Source organism: Chanodichthys erythropterus, chromosome 3, assembly GCF_024489055.1.
Source record: "Chanodichthys erythropterus isolate Z2021 chromosome 3, ASM2448905v1, whole genome shotgun sequence".
In the NCBI taxonomy this organism is placed as follows: domain Eukaryota; kingdom Metazoa; phylum Chordata; class Actinopteri; order Cypriniformes; family Xenocyprididae; genus Chanodichthys; species Chanodichthys erythropterus.
In genome coordinates this window covers 46744135-46769076 of record NC_090223.1, presented here as the reverse complement: position 1 = coordinate 46769076, position 24942 = coordinate 46744135, and the positions used below count along the sequence as shown (strand labels likewise).

General features: G+C 40.1%; 1 protein-coding gene across 3 annotated transcripts in view; it reads right to left on the bottom strand.

The window, feature by feature from the left end:
- Positions 1–11689, bottom strand: part of LOC137017834 (dedicator of cytokinesis protein 7-like) — a 68937-nt gene extending 57248 nt beyond the window's left edge. For 2 of the 3 annotated variants that reach the window (XM_067382527.1, XM_067382528.1), the window contains exons 1-4: positions 11438–11688; positions 5313–5400; positions 1294–1469; positions 562–630 (exon numbers count right to left, since the gene is read on the bottom strand). In XM_067382527.1, the coding sequence (XP_067238628.1) occupies positions 562–630; positions 1294–1469; positions 5313–5400; positions 11438–11487 (383 nt within the window). In that variant the 5' untranslated portion in view covers positions 11488–11688. Of the gene's footprint in view, positions 1–561; positions 631–1293; positions 1470–5312; positions 5401–11437 lie in introns of all 3 variants that reach the window. The other variant, XM_067382526.1, reaches the window with a different exon arrangement.
- Between the last annotated feature and the right edge of the window lie 13253 nt (positions 11690–24942).

Sequence of the window (24942 nt, the reverse complement as noted above, 5' to 3'; positions counted from 1 at the left end):
TGTACCTACCTACTGTATGCGTGAACTTCTTTAAAAAAAACTACATTTTGAGCTGGACTGATGAAGAAAAAAAAATTCAACAAGACTTGCCCAGCATACTCTACCGTTCGAAAGTTTGGGGTCAGTAAGGTTTATTTTTTGAAAGAAACTAATGCTTTTCTTCAGAAAGGATGCATTAAATTGATCAAAAGCAACAGCAAAGACATTTATAATGTTACAAAAGATTTATATTTAAAATAAATGCTGTTTTTCTATTAATCAAAGAATCTGTAATAAATATTTCACAAATATTATTAAAGAAATTGCACTAATATTTCACATTACCGTTTATACTGAAATTTTGCCTAAATGCCAAAACCCCTCAATTTTTGAACATTAAAGTATATAGAAACTCCTTTAATACTGCTTCATGCACCACATGAACTTGATTGATAAAAACTTTTGATTTGTTGAATGTATTTTGGTCACTATACTTTTGAAAAAGTGGTTATGTCCAAACTTTTGACTGGTACTGTGTGTGTATTTCACGGTCCAAGCTCATATACGAGGAAGAATACTCACTTCCTCTGGATGATGAGCCAGTCGTCGGTGTAGACCCCCAAAGCATCCCTCACTCTGGGGTCCAGCGAGCTATCAAGAGAGAGTGCAAAAAGAGATACCGTCAAACCTCCGGATAACCTCATACCCCTTTTCCACCAGAATAGTTTGCGTTCTGGAGCCACAGCCTGTTCTTGGCCAGGTGAACTGGAGCCTGTTTCCACCGACTTGAGGAACAAATGGTGATGCAATGATGCTACGTGAAGCTTACCTCACTGTAACCAGTCTAAAACTCAAGTGCTTTGTGCAGGCAGTGCATCACTTCTGTTTTGCTTTTCACAGTACTGGGAGTAATTCAAGCATACCAGCAACTCCCGGTAGTCTCATCTGTCCTTTTTGGAGATATATTGAAACTGAAACCATTGATTCACTTGCTCTCTCACACACCGTGTATCTCTCATGTGCACAATTTTATATATTTAGATATAAAGATCAAAGTAGTGTAACATTATTATATTGCTCAACGAGCCATAGACAGTAACAGCATTTCTCCACCATCCCCCCTCAACCGGACAAAGGCCTGGAACTAGTACTTGAACCGTACCCCTGGAAAAGGGGTATTAGTGCACTCACAGGCAGCACAGCATGGCTTATCCAAGATGATGAGATTACCTGATTAGCAGTGAGGGTGTGAGGAAGGGCAAGGTTCATTATAGTGTGGCGTGTGTGTGTTTGTGTGTGTGGTGGGCGACTCACTCCTCCTCAGGGACTGGCGGCTCTATGGTAGCACACTCTCTCTCCTGCAACAGCAGCTCCAGGTCATCGCTGGGGAACTCCAGCAGCTGTCTGAGGGGTCCGGCCTCTGCTCCTGGTGGATGGCTGCTAACATACTCCTCATAGTCCACTGGCTCCACCACCTCCGTCAGAGGTACCTAGAAGGTTACAAGCGTCACCCCTGGACCTGACTCACTCTGAACACTCCAGCAAAATGACTGAATAACAACATTTTGATCTAATTCAATCACATACAAGTGTTGCCTAACTGTCCAAATACTTTATGGGGCCACTGTATTTTCTTTATGTATGTATATCTATACATATGTATGTACAAAAGTTTTTAAATAAAGTCTCTCATGTTAATCAAGGCTGCATTTATTCAATCAAAAATACAATAAAAAAATGTTATATTATAAAATTAATAAACACAATATAAAACTGTAATTTATTTCTGTGATGTCAAAGCTGGATTTTCTGCTTAAGTTTGTGGAAACCGTGACACATTTTTCAGGATTATTTGATGACTAGAAAGTAAAAAACAACAACAACAAAAAACAAATGCTACTTTAATGCATCCTTGCACAATAAAAGTATTCAATTATTTCAGATTAAAAAATATTACAAACAGTTTTTTATTTTATTTTATTTTATGTCCACTTACAGTGACCACTTATGTCCACTTAAGGTTTTGGTGCCCCAAATATATAAATAAATATATATATTTTTTTGTTTTCATCCATCTCACTGACTCAAAAAAAAAAAAAAAAAAAAAAAAAAAAAAAAAAACTGCCAGTTTATTTATTTATTTAGCTTGTTCAAGTGTTAAACTATTAATATAAGGTAAAAAAAAGTTTATGCAACTTGTTTTTAACTTCTTTTTAATAGGGCAGAAGTTGTAAGTTTAAAATGACCCATTCAAATAGCTTCAGCGCAGATATCTACTTACTGTTGTAACATGTAGTGTAGCAGCTAGTTACTGATTTTATAAAATGGAGGCTTGACTGCTACTATACATAATGAGATGCTTATAGCTTATCAAGGTACAGTTTCAGTGTTACCAACACTGTAATAAAAAAAAAGTACAGAGAAAACTCCAAAATAACCTTGTGTTGGGGGAAAACAGGGGAAGTAATTGTGGTTTGTGGTAAAATCCACTTCCCTTTTATATCCCCTACATATACAATCACATTTATACAGAGGTCCCAAAAAAAATTGCACTTAGACCACACTTAAAATACCTGAATGGCATTGCATTAGATACAAAATATTGAACCGTGTTTCATCTGCAAACAAATTATGCAAACCATTTTCTCAGAACTATTGTTTCAGAGCCATTTTTGACTCAAAGGCACTGTCCAAAAGCTTAGGCAGCTGAAAGTTGCCTCGCTGCCCTACCATGCAATGACTTCACAGACTTTTGTGCATAATGGAATGGAAAAAAAAAGAAAAAGAAAAAAAGATCACAATTTCCCACAGTACTGAATAATACATAATTTACTAGAGGTTCTGACAAAATGTTGCTGGAGTATATCGTAAAATATTTAATTAGAATTCATTTAAAATCTGCTTGAAATCTGAGTGAGTAATTCAATGACTTAAAAAAAGAAAATCAATGCATAAGAAGTGCTGCTGCACAGGGTGTAAAGTTTGTCTTAGTGCTCATTGGATACAAGGGAAAAAAATATTGAACTTGTAGACTCAAGGATGATCCAAGGTACTCGAAATAGGCAAAAGGTAATGTTAAAAAGCCTTTATTTCATCTTGGCTGTTATTTAAAAACAGGTGATACACACAAGCTGGACACCTACGTGTTGCAGCTAGTATTGACTGAGTGCCTTGGATCATCTTGTGTGTATCACCTGTTTTTAAATAATAGCAAAGATGAAATAAAGACTTTTTAATACGGCTGTAACGATATGCGATATGAAATCGAAATCGCGATACGCAGGTCCACGAACCTGTATCGCGATTTGAGAAGGCAGAATCGCGACACACCCCTTCCAACTCCCAGAGTTATCCTTCCTGTCCAGATCCAATACTACCACATTTTTAAATTACTATAAGTATTAGGGGTGTAACGATTTATCGTAGATGGTGTGTCTCAATCAGCTCTCTAGTTCAGTAAGTGTTTCGGGCACACATTGAATCTTGCAAGCAGGTTTAAACGTTTCTCATGTCAGTCTCTTGCATGGTCGCGTGAGAAAAGTCGTGGCTTTCTTTCACCGCAGTGCACAGCAACAGCTGTGCTCACAGAAAAGCAAAAGACGCTTGCGATGCTTTGCTTTAAGTTCTGTGGGGCCGTTCACATATTGCGTCTTTTCCGCGTGCAAGTCAGTTATTATTTTCAAATTTAACCTGCTCGGCAGGCGCGCTCATAATGGGATCAACGCGGTCGCGACGCGCATGCAATTCTCAACTTCTCAGAATGCCGCAAGCGCACCGCAGGTCATGTGACAAGAATCAACCGATCAGTTATGGCCTTTCCGTAACAAAACATCAAAAGCTCAGCCGAACAGCTGATCATAGCTGTACATGGTGGTTTTTATATCTTATCTCCATCAATATATCTCGTAGTAAAACTAATGCAAGGGCTAGAAATCATTTATCCTTTGCAGAAACGTCCTCTGATCCTCTTGGAGAGCTCAGTTCATGGTTGCATAGCAACGACCAAAGCCACGGAAGCGCAAGCGCTTTGGAAAGGAGAAGCGGTGCGGCCGCGCCTTCCACGCGTTTTTAGACGCGATATGTGAACGGCCCCTATTCATAATTCTAAGTTCATGTTAGATTACAAAAAAATTTTTTTGTGACAGACAGCCCTATTCAACTGTTAATTTGAATACAGAAGGTTTTTATTAAAATTTTATATTTATTTATTTTATTGAAATGTGATCTTGTGTGTACAACAAGGACAATTATTGAAATTTGTTAATGTTTTTTTAATATATCTTGTTTGAATTTCAGTTTCATTTTGTTCAAAATATCGTGATACGTATCGTATCGTGAACTCCGTATCGAGATACGTATCGTATCGTGACCTGAGCGTATCGTTACACCCCTACTTTTTAACATTACCTTTTGCCTATTTCGAGTGCCTTGGATCATCCTTGAGTCTACTAATTCAATGACTTACTCATGAAGACTTCACTTGTGAATGCCCATTTTTGGGCATTCACGGGTTAGCCTACACTTGTGGCGCAAGTCGACTTGCGTAGTATTAGTACGGTCTACTTGAAGAAGCTATTTATTTTAGTTCATAAAGTTTTAGTTATGGATATGAAAAACCCATCGCTTGGTTTCAGAAGGTCTTTATTAACCCCCTGGAGCCATATGGATTACTTTTATGATGGATTGATGCATTTTTTGGGGCTTCAAAACACGCCCCCCATTCACTACCATTATAAAGCTTGGAAGAGCAAAGATACTTTTAAATATATCTCCAATTGTGTTCATCTGAAAGAAGAAAGTCATATACACCTATGATGGCTTGATGGTGAGCAAATAATGGGATACATTTCATGTTTGAGTGAACTATCCCTTTAAATTGTCACAGAATGGAACAGGAACCCACAGGATTGTGGGAAATCAAAAGTAGCAAAGGATACATCTATGCTGCTTTCAAAAATCGATCAGATGAAGGCATCTCAGGAGAAAGGAAGTGAAGTTAACATTGGATTCATTCCTATCTCTGAAGGCAGCATTTTTAAGCTTTTAGATGCAGCCAATGACTTTTGATCAACTGGTGTCAAGGTGATTTTTAGTGGATGTATGACATTGTAAATATTTACACATTCAAATATTTATATATTACACTTAGTCAGGCTGAATTCTAGAAGAACAAGAGTACCCAATATCACGTGATTAAATTCTTTCACACTGGCTTTGTTTTCAAAGCAAATATTCTGCAAAATGATGCCCTCAGTCTTACTCAAGACTACCAGGAGCCTGCAGTACTATGTGCAGACAAGCAGAAATATACATAAACACAAATACACACTAACCGGTTGATGAGCTCCAGCACGTTTTTTGGACAGCTGTGGAGAGCCATATTCCCGGGAAACTTGCTTTCTGACCTCAGACGCTACAGTCCTATGAGATACACAAAACAAGACAGAGGGACATTTATTATATTTGCAAGATTTTATAATCACATCAGGAGCTCATATGCAATGACAAAATATCACATAGATCATCAAGAAGATCACAACGAATCAGACACAGACAGCGAGACGAGCTCATATCAGATGATATAACGGCCAGAGCCAGCAGCTGCTTAGATGGCGACGGTCAAACACAGAATGTCTGAAGAGATGCTGAGCCGCTGGCAGAGAGCAGGCAGGACGCCACAGCTCTGCCAATTTGAGAACTAAAAGCAAATGAGTGGCTTTAATGCCCAACAAAGCCCAATAACACAGTAACCCCTCATCCACTCAGAGATAGCCTGCAGCTGCTCCCTAACAAACTCAAACTGCACCGCTCTCACAGACAAATATACACACACACAGCTGCAGATGCTCCAGTTCCCTTCAAAACACACACGCCTCATCATTAGTGAAGCTTGCTAAGGCAAGCATCCCTAGCATGAATGTGATATACCAGTATTGATGATAAAAATTAAATATTGATATTACATTAAGACTACTACACATATGATAATACTGTATATAATCCAGATACTGTATATAATCTGCAAATGATCATGATAATGCAGTGGCTGCATCTGAAATCTTGTAGTCTCTGAGTAGATGCTTCTGAGTAATTGCTTTGCGATCGTTAAAAATATGTGTTCTATATAGTACTATGAATGTTATCTGGATGTAGTAAATCTGTTGTCATTTTCATGAGACCTACAGCGTCAGTTGTTTCGCTTCACTGCCATTTATAAATCTTCTCTCATGGCCTCATGGGATAGTAAAATGTCTATTGGATGCACACTTCAGAATCCAGCCGCAGGAGGTAGGTCATCTGGATGCTTTTCGCCTACTTTTTGTTTAAGCGAACAAAAAAACAACAAAAAAAATCTGATCTGAGCAATAGATCAAAATTGAGAATTAAAGGGATAGTTCACCCCAAAATTTAAATTTTGTCATCATTTGCTCACTCTCAAGTTGTCCAAAACCTGTATGAGTTTCTTCTGTTGAACACAAAAGAAGATATTTTGAAGAATGTTTTCCTACTATGGTAGTCAATGGCTCCCATCAACTGTCTGGTTACTGACATTCTTCAAAATATCTTTTTAGTTAAAAGGAACACTCCACTTTTTTTGAAAATAGGCTCATTTTCCAACTCCCCTACAGTTAAACAATTGAGTTTTACCTGTTTTGAATCCATTCAGCCGATCTCTGGGTCTGGCGGTACCACTTTTAGCATAGCTTAGCATAGTTCATTGAATCTGATTAGACCGTTAGCATCTCGCTCAAAAAAATGATCAAAGAGTTTCGATATTATTCCTATTTAAAACTTGACTCTTCTGTGGTTACATCGTGTACTAAAACTGGCGGAAAATGAAAAGTTGCGATTTTCCAGGCCGATATGGCTAGGAACTATACTCTCTCATTCCGGCATAATAATCAAGGAACTTCGCTGCCGTACCATGGGTGCAGCAGGCGCAATGACGCACCGCCTCTCACAAACGTCTCCATGGTTGCAAGGCACGCTCCCTGTGCAAGCAGGGAGTCACAGGCGGTGTGTAATATCATTGCGCCTGCTGCTTAAGCAAGATGCTAACGGTCTAATCAGATTCAATGAACTATGCTAAGCTATGCTAAAAGTGGTACCGCCAGACCCGGAGATCGGCTGAATGGATTCGAAAACGGTAAAACTCAATTGTTTAACTCCAGGAGAGTTGGAAAATGAGCCTATTTTCAAAAAAGTGGAGTGTTCCTCTAAACAGAAGAAAGAAACTATACAGGTTTGGAACAACATAAGGGTGAGTAAATGACAGAATTTTTGGGTGAACTATCCCATTAATGCTCAGATCAGATTTTTTTGTTTGTTTTGTTTGGCTCTTCACATTTTCTTTTAAAGTCCTCATGATATCAAAATTGACCCTATTTACTTTGTTAGCACACATTACTGGTCTTAGGGTGAACAATTAATCCATTAATACACAGAAAAAAAAAAATGTTTGTCGTGGTAATCTTTAATCAAAATCTGAAAAGTTACTTCCAGTCCAGAACAACGTTCATTTTCAGGTCGGTTAAGGTCCCGAACTGGCCCGCATGCACAAAAGAACGATAACAAAGATGGCACACAGCAAAACGTCATAAAGTCAGCATTTGGGTCAATGATGTGACAGGACATTTTTTGGTCCAAAGCCCTTAATAATAATAAAAAACAAAGACATGACATCCAAAGTATGTACAACTAAATCTCTTTTATTGAATCCAAAAGGTTTTAACTATATTTTGCTACATATAAAAAGGTATTTTAAAGGTTTTGAAGTGTCAAAAGGTCATTCGGTTTAACTGTCCAAAGACCAATACAGCAATTTCATTTGTGATTAAAATATGTTAAAATATAATAAATGCATATATTTTTTTTTTTTTTTTATTCTGGCATGATTTTATAACATCATATATCAACATAGTGCAAAATGGTATTAAAATTATGTGTAGAAGCATTGCTTTGTTATGAGAAAGAATGTCCGGAAAAATGAATTTCACTGATGTCATTCGGAGTAACCAATATAAAGGGACCATTTTTGATGAAGTCATGTGGTCAATATCATGTGACATCATTAAGACACCTGCACAGGATCACATGGTCATGAAGCAAAGTGAATAAAAAATTAATCACAAATTCATGCAACTCATGCGCATGTCCTTAAAACATCAGGCCATTCAGTACAACCGCTATAAAACATGGAAAATGTTGTAATATTTTAAAAACTTGTACTAAATATTAAATGTTTGATTGTCCTTTTGCTAGCTAGATATCAGCCTGTTAACATTGTTGGAAAATATCGTCATTCGGTAAAACCGAAATTTTGGTTAAACTGACAAATTTTGTCCATCTTGTAAAAAATGACAAAAGCAGTGTTAATTGATTATAAAAACCACATAATCTCATTGCTAACACTTAGAAAAATAATTAATGTTGAAGTTTTATTATTATGTTCTTTTAAACTTTTAAAAAAAGTATTTGTCAATGACCCATTTACACGTTCATTTATAAGCTAAAAAGGAAAATAATGATTCAATGATGCAAACAGAATTCAGTTCTACTGTAAAGCAGCTGAAAAGACAATAGTAAACAGTCATTATTCATTTGAAATCAGTTCAGTGTTGATTCATTTCGGTTCAGTGACTGTAATAGGAACTGTGTAATAACTGTGGTTTAAAAACCACAATGTGGTTTCGAGAACTGCATGGGCAAACAATTTCACATTTTCTAACCTTAACCACCGCTTTCATTCTCTAAGCAGGAACCCAGACTTTGCACTGCTAACAAAATCCAGCCGACTACAGCATCAGGCCCTGTCATTCAACCAACCCAATGTGGTGCAAAGAGCGGATATGGCCTCCTCCCAGGGGTCAAGCCACTGCACTGACTATCCATTTCCTGAGATTATACAGCTGTGACTGTGAAGGAAAAGGCAAACTCTACGCCTGACAAGCCAGCTGAAGTAATAATATCATGCCGTTTGTTTTAAAGTGTACTGCGATGAGAATTAAGAGCGTTCACAAATGCATGCTATTTCTAATGTGTGACCTTTAGGTGTTGCACACTTCTTTATGACAAAAATCAGAGCCTCGCACCGTGGCTTCCCATTTCCTGATTCTAAAGGAAAGAGGAAAACTAGTCTGCTCTAAAAGCAATGAGTGGAATGGAGTGCACCACCCTTTCCTACATCCTGCAGGGAAACAATGGGTCCACTCTCACAGACGTGAAGACAGAGAAAGATGATAACTACATGAAACATAAGCACAGGTTTCATGCCTTTGGGTAGAAAAGACATATTAAGACCTATTAGAGGATTAGTTCACTTTCAAATAAACTTTTCCTGATAATTTACTCACCCCCATGTCATCCAAGATGTTCATGTCTTTCTTTTGTCAGTCGAAAAGAAATTAAGGTTTTTGATGAAAACATTCCAGGATTTTTCTCCTTATAGTGGACTTCAATGGGCACCAAACGGTTGAAGGTCAAAATTACAGTTTCAGTGCAGATTCAAAGGGCTTTAAATGACACCAGACGAGGAATAAGGGTCTTGTCTAGAGAAACGATCAGTTATTTTTGAAAAAAAAAAAAAATGTAAATGTAAATGCTTTATATAAACAAATGCACATGCTTCCGCCAAAACCGCATTTCCGTATTCTCTAAAAAGTTTACGCTGTAAGTCCTACGCCTTCCTAATTCTACTTACGGAAAAAATTTAACTGACGCTGCGTTTGTTCCATAAGTGGAATACAGAAGGCGTAAGCATTTTGGAGAATACGGAAAGCGGAAGCACGTGCAAGGCAATCATTTGTGTTTATAAAGCATATACAGTTGTATTTTTGTAGAAAATGACCGATGGTTTCTCTAGACAAGACCCTTATTCCTCGTCTGGTATCGTTTAAAGCCCTTTGAAGCTGCACTGAAACTGTAATTTTGACCTTCAATCGTTTGGAGGCCATTGAAGTCCACTATAAGGAGAATAATCCTGGAATGTTTGGATGACATGGGGGTGAGTAAATTATCAGAAAAAATTTATTTAAAAGTGGACTAATCCACTGGGCTGAGATTGTGCCATATGATATTCACAATATGAATATAATAAGAACTGCGGTTTACATGAAAGTACCATCTCAGTATAGTGCTTTTTGTAAGGACACTTTCTCTGCAGGCTTGTCTACTTCCATCCGCACTGCAAGATTTCACTTAGTTCCCATATGCTTTTTGAACTTGTTTATTGATTGGGAGTGATTTTTTATTTCCTTATGAAATTATCAGTGTTGCTCTAGTCTACGAGAATGAATGAAAACCACCATATCAATGACTCTCAACAAATAAACCAACAATAAACAAGTGAATGAATCCATCACAAACATACTGCTCAGGTTTACTGTTTTTTATGAACCCATCCAGCAAGTTACAGAGATGCTTCCTCAGCACAAAGTGAGTTGATTCCCATCAAATCATAATAAGCACGCATAAAGACTCATATAAACGTGAAAAACTATTTTTCTGCTGTTCTTCTAAAACTGACAATCAATAATGTCAACATTTCACATGGCTGGTGTGAACAGTCATATGATCAGAGCGATTTAATTTCAGTTTGCCCCTCTGACAGATGAAGTCTGTGTCAAAGCTCAATAAATCCTAATATAATATACAACTACCATGTTTAACATATAATGTTAGAAAGGTTTAATATTAATATATTGCATTGCCCTAGTCTCACATAAATTATGATAATACATGTCAGTGGTACCAACACAGAAGGCCCTTTTTTTATTGATTTACATTATAAACTATATATTAATTATACAATTTAGAATATTACATATACTTTTCAGTAGATTTTTAAGTTTTACATAAATCCTAAGTTAAATAAAAAATATTTCTGGATTATCGCCCCCTCCTTATTACAAAAAAAAAAAAAAAATTGTTAGCATTAGCAACTTTGTATTAGGTCTTATTGAGCAACTGCTCAGTTTCCCACTGGTTTCAATAACTTTAAATAATAATAATAAAAAAAAAACTTTCATTGAAGTTTCATTGCGCTATTCGAGGTGTAAATTACACGCGCTGACTTTAATGTTGTAAAAGAGACAGCCTTAAGCGCTTTCCCGAAACGCCAAGTGATATATCAATTTGAATAGATAAAAGTGTAGTTCCGATTTCACTGTGTCATCACATTACAGTTCATGGTGCTCAATGCATCATCTTTTCTCCCACATGGAGTCTAATCATTTAAGATTTTAAAACACTGACCATGTATTCATCGCAAAGCACTTAGACAGAAGTTAGTTGCTGTGTCACACTGTTGCGAAGTGCGGCGAGTTGAACTAAACAAAAGGTTCATCCCTGTGTAACTCGTGGCGGATCTCTTTATCTCTCCCATTCTCGTGAATCCCGATGCGCGGGACGACTAACGCACAACACCTCCACTGTTCAGCAGTCGGTGAAGTTCACATACCTGTTAATCTTGTGCGCAAAAGCCCTCCTTTCGCTGGTTAGAGCTGCCATCCCATCTGAACAGGGAGAGCTCCTTTACAGTTTCCCTGTACTTTGGTAATATTATTGTGGAGTGGAGTTATTAGCTTCCTTGTGTCACTTTGGCGCATAATAGCGCCTCCTCGCGGTCTGGGGGCGAATGGCGCTGTGGACGAGCTCACCAAACCGGTTTCCAGTGACGCACCTGTCTCTAGTATCTCTGGGGATCTGCTTTGTTTTTCGTTTCTAGAATAGATAATGCAAGGAGATGAATGTTTTCCGACTTAAAAAAAGTAATAATGCTAATTTGGCAGATTACCAAAAACACCACGAGCCAATCTGTTATCCAACTGTTTTGATTTTAATAAAACAACACATCATATTAAAGAAATATATAAATGCTATAGCAGCAATCAGAATAAATTATTCTACTTTTAAGTAGTAGGCATTACGAACGCCAGGCGACATAATATAGAATTCAATATTTCTATTCTACCGTAGCTGGTTGGTGTTTTCACCTGTGAAATGGAGTTGAATAGTTGTGTGATTTTGCCTGAGGCGATGAGCAGTTTCTTCTTTAACCGTTAGAATCTAACCGTTAGTTGTTTTCAAACAAGAATGGATATTTCTCACACGGGGAAATGTAAAACCCGGAGTCGAGCTGGAGCGGATCGAGTGATTAGAACGCTTAATCTCTGTCGATCCGCTCCACTCATCCACGCTGATCCAGACCGGATTTCAGTCTAGTTAACAAGCAAAGCTTGATATTTTGGCTTCGCCTGACTAAGAAACGAACTACGAAGAAATACGAACAAATACTGACTTGTTTTTTACTAAACGTAAGTTACTCGATGAATTACTTGATTAAATAATTGTTGTATAACATTTATACACAACCATGCTGTCTGCTGAAAAAAACAGAACCCCACATTTGTAATGGTTTTAATGGTTATAATAGGAATTGTATTGGATTTAATGGAAACTGTAATGGTCCCAGTGGGTCTCTGCTGGTAATTTGTTGCCTTCTCTTGGTGGTATGTTAAAACCACTATGGAAAATGGCCAAAAAAGTCATTACTGGACAGGGTTGCCAGGTCTGTGCAACAAAACCAGTCCAAACGCTAATCAAAATAGCCCAAAACAAACCCAATGACCCAAAACTCAACATTTTCCACTCTCATATCTAATATACATATTTTACAGTCACTCTTATGCTTTATACACAATTACAACTTAAAAATCGCTAGAAACTAGCAATAAATGTGTTTTCATAAATGAGCTCTAAACTACAAAACTTAAAATTTAGCACAGTTTTATCAGTGGTAGAATGCATATTTCAACAGATGAATCTGTCAATCACAATTAATGCATTATGGAAAACCTTCAAACCGTGGTAAAACCGTGAACTTGGCAACACAGCTAATGGAAAGGTAATGGCTTTAACTTTTAATGGTTAACAGTTGATGGTTTGTATTGTTTGTAAGTGTATCTGTAGTGGAAACCATTAGAACTCCTGTGATGGTTTCTGTTGTTTGTTTGTTTTTTTTCACAAATATTTCATATGCTAATCTGGATACGATCATGATGACTTTTCAGGGCAGCATACAAAAGTTTGCAGGGGAACAATAAGCATATTTTGTAATCTTATGGCAAGAATTACTGATGTCCACAGTCAAGGATTTTCCCCTTAAATATTTTTTAGTAAAATCTAGAGATATAATCCCTAACAAAACAGCCTTAGGCATGGTGCACTTAATCATATAATGCAATTAGTGTGATGTAGATCTAAATCTATTTATCACACCTATTTATTCAGAAACCCTATCATAATCCTCTTATTTTCATTCAAAGCACATGTATACATATCCATAGATTCAGAGTTACAACCTATACATATGCATCTACTCCTATTTTGCACACTGCTTGTCTTCCCTCAGCCTTTTGCACAATTTACAGTACTTTGTATTCCTGCCTTTTTTCAAATATTTGTATTTATGCACTTCTTTTCTATATTGCATTTGTTCAGAGACCCATATTATTCTGTTCCTGTGTTTGATGTTTATTGCAGCAGTGCCACAATTTCCCCCCCGGGGATCACTGAAGTTATATTACCTTATCTTTTCTGTAGGCCCACACATTTATGCAGGCCTGTTATATTGTTGTATGGCCACCAGAGAGCGATGCACTCCACAAGTGCTGGAGACATAGAGCATGAAAAGGCGGTGGCCAGGAAATAATGACTCAACCCTCCACCTCATTGTCTAGATGCAGCATTGTCCAGAAGCAAAATATCACATAGCAAGATTTCATTAATCTTTTCACACGAGCTGAATAATTTGACAAATAACCAAATATTGCAATAATATAGATATACAAGTTCAGTATCCCTTTGTTTAACAATAGATCTGATACAAAGACAACTAAAAGTCATTGTTGCATGCTAGGATTCTTTAAATTTCATACTTATTTCACTGTTAGTTGAACGTATATTGTTGCAGCAGCACTAAAAATCTCATAATAATACTTTGAATAGCAAGACATCTATGTTTATTTACCATAAATCAAATCCCACACCCAAAAGCGGATTACCAGGAGACATTTATTGACGTTTTCCTTCGCCCAAGGACACACATTTATCAGTTTAGAGCGAAGCCATCATTCCTCTCTCCTTCTCCCCGCTGTAACCTCTCCCCATCCCCCACGGTCAGTGAGGTATGACCATACAGTGCAGGCTGCCTCCTCCCTATAGCTCAGCTCAGCACCATGCCCCATTAATTCAGCACCAAGGAGAGCTGCTGGTGCAGGTACAACAAGCCAGCACTGACCTAAGGAATGACGCTGGTAGCATGTGTGTGTGTTTTCAGATTTGTTGAACTCTCAGTGAGTGAGCAAGGGCTTTTCAGGAGACACTTCTGCCATGTATGTTGTGTGCTTTATGTGTTTTTGTGCAGTCTATTCCCCTCACAGCAGTCTGTACTCCAGGGCTAATGAAGATTAATGAATCTCTCTCCTCTCTTTGGCTTTAGACACCGTGCAGTACTAAAAGCTGATGCTTGGTATCACAAGGAATAAATATAGATCGGTGTTGTGAAGCTTTAGGGTTTTTTCTGCCGCAGACTTACTGGGGATTTTCGTGTCATTTGTTAGGAAGTGTGTGTTACGCTGGTTTTGAAGGATGAGCTGCCTGTACCGATGGGAGTGGACTGGCTCGGAGATGTAATGGACCATCATTCGAGCAATTACATTAAGAGAATTACCGCATTGCGACTGTCATATAAAGCCAGTACATACATCCATGGCGTTTGCAGCTGAGATGGTGCACTGAACATATGCATCCTTGAACTCTATGGCACTCTGTTGGCAGTGATGCAACATGTGACATCCAGATGGAGAATTAAAAATAGTTTTGCGTTTTGAGTTGATTGCATTCACTGTAGGCAGGCGGCGTTTCCATCATGTCTTTCTTTTCTTTCTTTCCCTCTGCCTCTCCACGTCGAAGGCTTTCAGTTCCTCGACCAGCACTATTGTTTGGCTGCCCCTCCCCCCACGGGCAGGAGAGCACCCTCATCCCTGCTGCATTACCGAAGAACAAAAGAGAGAGTGTCAGACGCCACCCTCTAGATCTCTTTCACGCCCCAGCCCCCACCCCGCTTCCAGATGGGGCTGCCTTTTTTTCCAGGGTCTCTCTGAACCCCAAGAGTCCTCCAAAATGGACGTGCCCCTCCCCCTCTCCCCACTCTTCAGCTGCCCGTCATCCACCTGCTCTCTCTGCCACGCGCCCGTGCCCAGAGCACGCCCCCTTCCCCAACCCACCCTCACAGCCAGCTCCATTCAAAGCTTTAACCACTTGCTTGCTATGGCCTTGCTCCAGGACATTACTTTTGCAGCTGTAAACCTTCTTTTTAGGATATTTGCTCCTCCGAGGCCTGCAGAGGGGGGTGGGGGGGATCATATTTGCATATAATGACTGTGAAAATGGTGTGCGATGAAGCAGTGCTACTCAACTGGTTTTACATCAGGGAGCAGAATTTACATTGGATATCAAGTAATGACCCAATGCAATAGCAAAATATAGCACAAAAGTAGCAAAGATATCCTTGTGACATATATTAATATTACCATGGACTGCATAGACCCAGCAATATGCAAAATATTAAAGAGATAGTTCACTCAAAACACAAAAGTTCTGCAGAACACAAAAAACCTATTTTTGTCCGCATTGAGGGTCAATGGGGTCCAAAATAAGGCTGTCACTATATCAGAGTTTAATTAAAGAGTCACGCTTCACCCCTTAAACCTGCATATATTTATTTAACTGAATTGCAGCCTTTGTGATTTCACAATGCTATATTATGATTTTAAATGGTTTTAATAAATCGTGCAGCCTTTGAAAACAGACTAATAATGTGGTTCATGGATTCTGTCCATGGAATGTGCCACTTCTGGTATTTTGTCGGATTGCAAATTGCCACGGGCAAATTGCAATCAAGGATTTTTAAAAATTGATGAATCATGACAGCCCGTTATTATTGCAGTATATGTACAAAATGTAAAAAAAAAAAAAAAGGCATCAATAATATGCTATCATTCAAATCAATCTTTAACTTATTTTGTGTGTACTCTTTTTTGGCTTATGAGTCACACTCAAAATAAGAGTTTAGGGAGGCATAGAGAGAGTTCGTAACTATAACTGTTCAAAAACTTAAAAAAAAAATGTACGGTTGACCTGTACTGGGGTGTCTAACATCCCATCTTTTTATGAAATCCAAAAAACTCCCACAGTGGCAATCCAAATTTTCTTTGGTGCAGGTAGTGTTTCACTTTCGCCTGTCATGACATTTTGTTGGACAGTAGTTAGTTACTTGTGCTGGATTATTATGGGTAGGGACGCCACCCCAGTTGAAAAAACAGTATATTGCTATAATATACTTAAAGTGCTCTATTTTCGTGCACTAATTACAGAGATAGTATATTAAAAGCACATTTAGTTATTTCATACTGTCTCAAAATAGCACAGTTGAGTTCTTAAGATTATCTTAAGTAATAAAGAAGAATTTTTAGTAACAGGACTTCCTGTCACTAACAGGAAGCTGAACGAAGTTGGACATAGTGGTGTATTAGAGGTAAAAATTATATAAATAATGTTCGGTTTCTTGCACAAACCGATCGTTTTGTCTCTTAGGACATTAATGTGTCGTCACGAGCCGCAGGTTTTAATTTTGATTTGTCTAAGCAAGTTTTATTTACTGTTATAGTTGAAGTTCCCATCTACTGCTATTATTTGACTGACAGACGGCAGCGGTTGCAGTTAAAAAATCATAATTTGCGTTCGACAGAAGAAAAAAAGTCACCTACATCTTGGATGCACTGGGGGTAAGCAGATAAACATCAAATTTTCATTTTTGGGTGAACTATCTCTTTAAGTACATAATTGCAGTGACTTGTTTTTCACCTGGGACCACTTTTCCCCCCTGGTTCTTGATGAAGCTCAAACGTGCTGCGTAACACACTAGAATGAACCTCATTGGTTCTTGATGAAGCTCAAACGTACTGCGTAACACACGAGAATGAACCTCATTGGTTCTTGCAGAAGCTTAAACATGCTGCGTAACACACGAGAATGAACCTCATTGGTTCTTGATGAAGATCAAACGTGCTGCGTAACACACGAGAATGAACCTCATTGGTTCTCGCGGAAGCTCAAACGTGCTGCGTAACACATAAGAATGAACCTCATTGGTTCTTGCGGAAGCTCAAACGTGCTGCGTAACACATGAGACTGAACCTCATTGGTTCTTGATGAAGATCAAACGTGCTGCGTAACACATAAGAATGAACCTCATTGGTTCTCGCGGAAGCTCAAACGTGCTGCGTAACACATGAGACTGAAACTCATTGGTTCTTGATGAAGCTCAAAGGTGCTGCGTAACACATAAGAATGAACCTCATTGGTTCTTGCGGAAGCTCAAACGTGCTGCGTAACACATGAGAATGAACCTCATTGGTTCTTGATGAAGCTCAAAGGTGCTGCGTAACCATGAGAATGAACCTCATTGGTTCTTGCGGAAGCTCAAACGTGCTGCGTAACACATGAGAATGAACCTCATTGGTTCTTGATGAAGCTCAAAGGTGCTGCGTAACACATGAGAATGAACCTCATTGGTTCTTGATGAAGATCAAAGGTGCTGCGTAACACACGAGAATGAACCTCATTGGTTCTTGATGAAGATCAAACGTGCTGCGTAACACATAAGAATGAACCTCATTGGTTCTTGATGAAGCTCAAACGTGCTGCGTAACACATGAGACTGAACCTCATTGGTTCTTGATGAAGCTCAAAAGTGCTGCGTAACACATGAGAATGAACCTCATTGGTTCTTGCGGAAGCTTAAACGTGCTGCGTAACACATGAGACTGAACCTCATTGGTTCTTGATGAAGCTCAAATGTGCTGTGTAACACACAAGAATGAACCTCATTGGTTCTTGCAGAAGCTCAAACGTGCTGCGTAACACACGAGAATGAACTTCATTGGTTCTTGATGAAGTTCAAACGTGCTGCGTAACACACGAGAATGAACCTCATTGGTTCTTGATGAAGCTCAAACGTGCTGCGTAACACAATAGAATGAACCTCATTGGTTCTTGATGAAGCTCAAACGTGCTGCGTAACACACGAGAATGAACCTCATTGGTTCTTGCAGAAGCTTAAACATGCTGCGTAACACACGAGAATGAACCTCATTGGTTCTTGATGAAGATCAAACGTGCTGCGTAACACATAAGAATGAACCTCATTGGTTCTTGCGGAAGCTTAAACATGCTGCGTAACACATGAGACTGAACCTCATTGGTTCTTGATGAAGCTCAAAGGTGCTGCGTAACACATGAGAATGAACCTCATTGGTTCTTAATGAAGATCAAAGGTGCTGCGTAACACATGAGACTGAACCTCATTGGTTCTTGATGAAGCTGAAAGGTGCTGCGTAACACATGAGAATGAACCTCATTGGTTCTTGATGAAGATCAAAGGTGCTGCGTAACACACGAGAATGAACCTCATTGGTTCTTGATGAAGCTTAAACGTGCTGCGTAACACATGAGACTGAACCTCATTGGTTCTTGATGAAGCTCAAATGTGCTGTGTAACACACAAGAATGAACCTCATTGGTTCTTGCAGAAGCTCAAACGTGCTGCGTAACACACGTGAATGAACCTCTTTGGTTCTTGATGAAGTTCAAACGTGCTGCGTAACACACGAGAATGAACCTCACTGGTTCTTGATGAATCTCAAAAATGCTGCGTAACACGCGAGAATGAACCTCACTGGTTCTCAATGAAGCTCAAGTGCTGCGTAACACATGAGAATGAACCTCATTGGTTCTTGTGGAAGCTCAAACGTGCTGCGTAACACATGAGAATGAACCTCATTGGTTCTTGTGGAAGCTCAAACGTGCTGCGTAACACATGAGAATGAACCTCATTGGTTCTTGATGAAGCTCAAACGTGCTGCGTAACACACGAGTATGAACCTCATTGGTTCTTGATGAAGCTCAAACGTGCTGCGTAACACACGAGAATGAACCTCATTGGTTCTTGTGGAAGCTCAAACGTGCTGCGTAACATGAGAATGAACCTCATTGGTTCTTGATGAAGCTCAAAAATGCTGCGTAACACGCGAGAATGAACCTCACTGGTTCTCAATGAAGCTCAAGTGCTGCGTAACACTTGAGACTGAACCTCACTGGTTCTTGTGGAAGCTCAAACGTGCTGCGTAACACATGAGAATGAACCTCATTGGTTCTTGCGGAAGCTCAAACGTGCTGCGTAACACATGAGAATGAACCTCATTGGTTCTTAATTAAGCTCAAACGTGCTGCATAACACGTGAGAATGAACCTCATTGGTTCTTGTGGAAGCTCAAATGTGTTGCGTAACACACGAGAATAAACCTCATTGGTTCTTGTGGAAGCTCAAACGTGCTGCGTAACACACAAGAATGAACCTCATTGGTTCTTGCGGAAGCTCAAATGTGTTGCGTAACACACGAGAATAAACCTCATTGGTTCTTGCGGAAGCTCAAATGTGCTGCGTAACACACAAGAATGAACCTCATTGGTTCTTGCGGAAGCTCAAATGTGTTGCGTAACACACGAGAATGAACCTCACCTTGTTCTTGATGAAGCTCAAACGTGCTGCGTAACACACGAGAATGAACCTCATTGGTTCTTGTGGAAGCTCAAACGTGCTGCGTAACACATGAGAATGAACCTCATTGGTTCTTGCGGAAGCTCAAACGTGCTGCGTAACACATGAGAATGAACCTCATTGGTTCTTGCGGAAGCTCAAACGTGCTGCGTAACACATGAGAATGAACCTCATTGGTTCTTGATTAAGCTCAAACGTGCTGCGTAACACATGAGAATGAACCTCATTGGTTCTTGTGGAAGCTCAAACGTGCTGCGTAACACACAAGAATGAACCTCATTGGTTCTTGCGGAAGCTCAAATGTGCTGCGTAACACACAAGAATGAACCTCATTGGTTCTTGCGGAAGCTCAAATGTGCTGCGTAACACACGAGAATAAACCTCATTGGTTCTTGTGGAAGCTCAAACGTGCTGGCATAACACACAAGAATGAACCTCATTGGTTCTTGCGGAAGCTCAAACGTGCTGCGTAACACACGAGAATGAACCTCACCTTGTTCTTGATGAAGCTCAAATGTGCTGCGTAACACACGAGAATGAACCTCATTGGTACTTGTGGAAGCTCAAATGTGCTGCGTAACACACAAGAATGAACCTCATTGGTTCTTGCGGAAGCTCAAACGTGCTGCGTAACACATGAGAATGAACCTCATTGGTTCTCAATGAAGCTCAAATGTGCTGCGTAACACGCGAGAATGAACCTCATTGGTTCTCGATGAAGCTCAAACGTGCTGCGTAACACGAGAATGAACCTCATTTGTTCTCGATGAAGCTCAAATGTGCTGTGTAACATGCGAATGAACCTCAATGGTTCTTGCTAAAGCTTAAACATGCTAGGTAACACAGGAGAATGAACCTCATTGGTTCTCAATGAAGCTCAAATGTGCCACGTAACACGCGAGAATGAACCTCATTGGTTCTTGATGAAGCTCAAATGTGCCGCGTAACACGTGAGAATGAACCTCATTGGTTCTCAATGAAGCTCAAACGTGCTGCGTAACACGAGAATGAACCTCATTGGTTCTCAATGAAGCTCAAACGTGCTGCGTAACACACGAGAATGAACCTCATTGGTTCTTGCAGAAGCTTAAACATGCTGCGTAACACACGAGAATGAACCTCATTGGTTCTTGATGAAGATCAAACGTGCTGCGTAACACACGAGAATGAACCTCATTGGTTCTCGCGGAAGCTCAAACGTGCTGCGTAACACATAAGAATGAACCTCATTGGTTCTTGCGGAAGCTCAAACGTGCTGCGTAACACATGAGACTGAACCTCATTGGTTCTTGCGGAAGCTCAAACGTGCTGCGTAACACATGAGACTGAACCTCATTGGTTCTTGATGAAGATCAAACGTGCTGCGTAACACATAAGAATGAACCTCATTGGTTCTCGCGGAAGCTCAAACGTGCTGCGTAACACATGAGACTGAAACTCATTGGTTCTTGATGAAGCTCAAAGGTGCTGCGTAACACATAAGAATGAACCTCATTGGTTCTTGCGGAAGCTCAAACGTGCTGCGTAACACATGAGAATGAACCTCATTGGTTCTTGATGAAGCTCAAAGGTGCTGCGTAACCATGAGAATGAACCTCATTGGTTCTTGCGGAAGCTCAAACGTGCTGCGTAACACATGAGAATGAACCTCATTGGTTCTTGATGAAGCTCAAAGGTGCTGCGTAACACATGAGAATGAACCTCATTGGTTCTTGATGAAGATCAAAGGTGCTGCGTAACACACGAGAATGAACCTCATTGGTTCTTGATGAAGATCAAACGTGCTGCGTAACACATAAGAATGAACCTCATTGGTTCTTGATGAAGCTCAAACGTGCTGCGTAACACATGAGACTGAACCTCATTGGTTCTTGATGAAGCTCAAAAGTGCTGCGTAACACATGAGAATGAACCTCATTGGTTCTTGCGGAAGCTTAAACGTGCTGCGTAACACATGAGACTGAACCTCATTGGTTCTTGATGAAGCTCAAATGTGCTGTGTAACACACAAGAATGAACCTCATTGGTTCTTGCAGAAGCTCAAACGTGCTGCGTAACACACGAGAATGAACTTCATTGGTTCTTGATGAAGTTCAAACGTGCTGCGTAACACACGAGAATGAACCTCATTGGTTCTTGATGAAGCTCAAACGTGCTGCGTAACACAATAGAATGAACCTCATTGGTTCTTGATGAAGCTCAAACGTGCTGCGTAACACACGAGAATGAACCTCATTGGTTCTTGCAGAAGCTTAAACATGCTGCGTAACACACGAGAATGAACCTCATTGGTTCTTGATGAAGATCAAACGTGCTGCGTAACACATAAGAATGAACCTCATTGGTTCTTGCGGAAGCTTAAACATGCTGCGTAACACATGAGACTGAACCTCATTGGTTCTTGATGAAGCTCAAAGGTGCTGCGTAACACATGAGAATGAACCTCATTGGTTCTTAATGAAGATCAAAGGTGCTGCGTAACACATGAGACTGAACCTCATTGGTTCTTGATGAAGCTGAAAGGTGCTGCGTAACACATGAGAATGAACCTCATTGGTTCTTGATGAAGATCAAAGGTGCTGCGTAACACACGAGAATGAACCTCATTGGTTCTTGATGAAGCTTAAACGTGCTGCGTAACACATGAGACTGAACCTCATTGGTTCTTGATGAAGCTCAAATGTGCTGTGTAACACACAAGAATGAACCTCATTGGTTCTTGCAGAAGCTCAAACGTGCTGCGTAACACACGTGAATGAACCTCTTTGGTTCTTGATGAAGTTCAAACGTGCTGCGTAACACACGAGAATGAACCTCACTGGTTCTTGATGAAGCTCAAAAATGCTGCGTAACACGCGAGAATGAACCTCACTGGTTCTCAATGAAGCTCAAGTGCTGCGTAACACATGAGAATGAACCTCATTGGTTCTTGTGGAAGCTCAAACGTGCTGCGTAACACATGAGAATGAACCTCATTGGTTCTTGTGGAAGCTCAAACGTGCTGCGTAACACATGAGAATGAACCTCATTGGTTCTTGATGAAGCTCAAACGTGCTGCGTAACACACGAGTATGAACCTCATTGGTTCTTGATGAAGCTCAAACGTGCTGCGTAACACACGAGAATGAACCTCATTGGTTCTTGTGGAAGCTCAAACGTGCTGCGTAACATGAGAATGAACCTCATTGGTTCTTGATGAAGCTCAAAAATGCTGCGTAACACGCGAGAATGAACCTCACTGGTTCTCAATGAAGCTCAAGTGCTGCGTAACACTTGAGACTGAACCTCACTGGTTCTTGTGGAAGCTCAAACGTGCTGCGTAACACATGAGAATGAACCTCATTGGTTCTTGCGGAAGCTCAAACGTGCTGCGTAACACATGAGAATGAACCTCATTGGTTCTTAATTAAGCTCAAACGTGCTGCATAACACGTGAGAATGAACCTCATTGGTTCTTGTGGAAGCTCAAATGTGTTGCGTAACACACGAGAATAAACCTCATTGGTTCTTGTGGAAGCTCAAACGTGCTGCGTAACACACAAGAATGAACCTCATTGGTTCTTGCGGAAGCTCAAATGTGTTGCGTAACACACGAGAATAAACCTCATTGGTTCTTGCGGAAGCTCAAATGTGCTGCGTAACACACAAGAATGAACCTCATTGGTTCTTGCGGAAGCTCAAATGTGTTGCGTAACACACGAGAATGAACCTCACCTTGTTCTTGATGAAGCTCAAACGTGCTGCGTAACACACGAGAATGAACCTCATTGGTTCTTGTGGAAGCTCAAACGTGCTGCGTAACACATGAGAATGAACCTCATTGGTTCTTGCGGAAGCTCAAACGTGCTGCGTAACACATGAGAATGAACCTCATTGGTTCTTGCGGAAGCTCAAACGTGCTGCGTAACACATGAGAATGAACCTCATTGGTTCTTGATTAAGCTCAAACGTGCTGCGTAACACATGAGAATGAACCTCATTGGTTCTTGTGGAAGCTCAAACGTGCTGCGTAACACACAAGAATGAACCTCATTGGTTCTTGCGGAAGCTCAAATGTGCTGCGTAACACACAAGAATGAACCTCATTGGTTCTTGCGGAAGCTCAAATGTGCTGCGTAACACACGAGAATAAACCTCATTGGTTCTTGTGGAAGCTCAAACGTGCTGGCATAACACACAAGAATGAACCTCATTGGTTCTTGCGGAAGCTCAAACGTGCTGCGTAACACACGAGAATGAACCTCACCTTGTTCTTGATGAAGCTCAAATGTGCTGCGTAACACACGAGAATGAACCTCATTGGTACTTGTGGAAGCTCAAATGTGCTGCGTAACACACAAGAATGAACCTCATTGGTTCTTGCGGAAGCTCAAACGTGCTGCGTAACACATGAGAATGAACCTCATTGGTTCTCAATGAAGCTCAAATGTGCTGCGTAACACGCGAGAATGAACCTCATTGGTTCTCGATGAAGCTCAAACGTGCTGCGTAACACGAGAATGAACCTCATTGGTTCTCGATGAAGCTCAAATGTGCTGTGTAACATGCGAATGAACCTCAATGGTTCTTGCTAAAGCTTAAACATGCTAGGTAACACAGGAGAATGAACCTCATTGGTTCTCAATGAAGCTCAAATGTGCCACGTAACACGCGAGAATGAACCTCATTGGTTCTTGATGAAGCTCAAATGTGCCGCGTAACACGTGAGAATGAACCTCATTGGTTCTCAATGAAGCTCAAACGTGCTGCGTAACACGAGAATGAACCTCATTGGTTCTCAATGAAGCTCAAACGTGCTGCGTAACACACGAGAATGAACCTCATTGGTTCTTGCAGAAGCTTAAACATGCTGCGTAACACACGAGAATGAACCTCATTGGTTCTTGATGAAGATCAAACGTGCTGCGTAACACACGAGAATGAACCTCATTGGTTCTCGCGGAAGCTCAAACGTGCTGCGTAACACATAAGAATGAACCTCATTGGTTCTTGCGGAAGCTCAAACGTGCTGCGTAACACATGAGACTGAACCTCATTGGTTCTTGCGGAAGCTCAAACGTGCTGCGTAACACATGAGACTGAACCTCATTGGTTCTTGATGAAGATCAAACGTGCTGCGTAACACATAAGAATGAACCTCATTGGTTCTCGCGGAAGCTCAAACGTGCTGCGTAACACATGAGACTGAAACTCATTGGTTCTTGATGAAGCTCAAAGGTGCTGCGTAACACATAAGAATGAACCTCATTGGTTCTTGCGGAAGCTCAAACGTGCTGCGTAAC